The sequence below is a fragment of the Pterocles gutturalis genome, unplaced genomic scaffold (genome assembly GCF_000699245.1).
Source record: "Pterocles gutturalis isolate BGI_N339 unplaced genomic scaffold, ASM69924v1 scaffold40177, whole genome shotgun sequence".
Taxonomy (NCBI): Eukaryota; Metazoa; Chordata; class Aves; order Pterocliformes; family Pteroclidae; genus Pterocles; species Pterocles gutturalis.
This window is the reverse complement of record NW_010109152.1, coordinates 5,509-5,983: the sequence shown is the minus strand read 5'-3', so window position 1 is coordinate 5,983 and position 475 is coordinate 5,509. Positions and strand designations below refer to the sequence as shown.

The 475-nt window shown below is 66.9% G+C and overlaps 1 protein-coding gene across 1 annotated transcript; it reads left to right on the top strand.

Moving 5' to 3' along the window:
- Positions 1 to 4: 4 nt before the first annotated feature.
- LOC104461343 (H-2 class II histocompatibility antigen, A-Q alpha chain-like) lies at positions 5 to 360 on the top strand (the record flags this gene model as incomplete). Its single annotated transcript, XM_010072889.1, has 2 exons — positions 5 to 104; positions 206 to 360. Coding segments are annotated over 2 exons (255 nt in total), but the record flags the coding sequence as incomplete, so codon positions are not given.
- Positions 361 to 475: the final 115 nt, after the last annotated feature.

Here is a 475-nt window from a genome sequence, read left to right as displayed (position 1 = left end):
CTTCCGCAAGTTCTCCTACCTGCCCTTCATCCCCACCCGGGGGGACTACTACGACTGCCGCGTGGAGCATGAGGGGCTGCCCAACGCCCTCCTGAAGCACTGGGGTGAGCACAAGGGCTGGGACCCGCACGCCTGGGTCCCCTCCCCTTGCAGGCAGCTAATGGGGCTCAGCACCCCGTCCTCACCCACCCTCACCCCTCCGCAGAGCCCCAGGTGCCCCTCCCTGCCTCCGAGAGCACCGAGACCCTGGTGTGCGCCCTGGGCCTGGCCGTGGGCATCGTCAGCATCATCGTGGGCACCATCCTCATCATCAAGGCCATGAAGATGAACAGTGCCCGCAACCCACAGGGCCTCTTGTGAGGGGACAGAGCTCCACCTTCCCCCCAGACAGACCCTCTGCACCCTCTGTCAGCCCTCGCCTCAGCCTGGCGGGAGCTGCTCACCCCGGTGCTCACCCTCGCCCACCTTGTCAGCA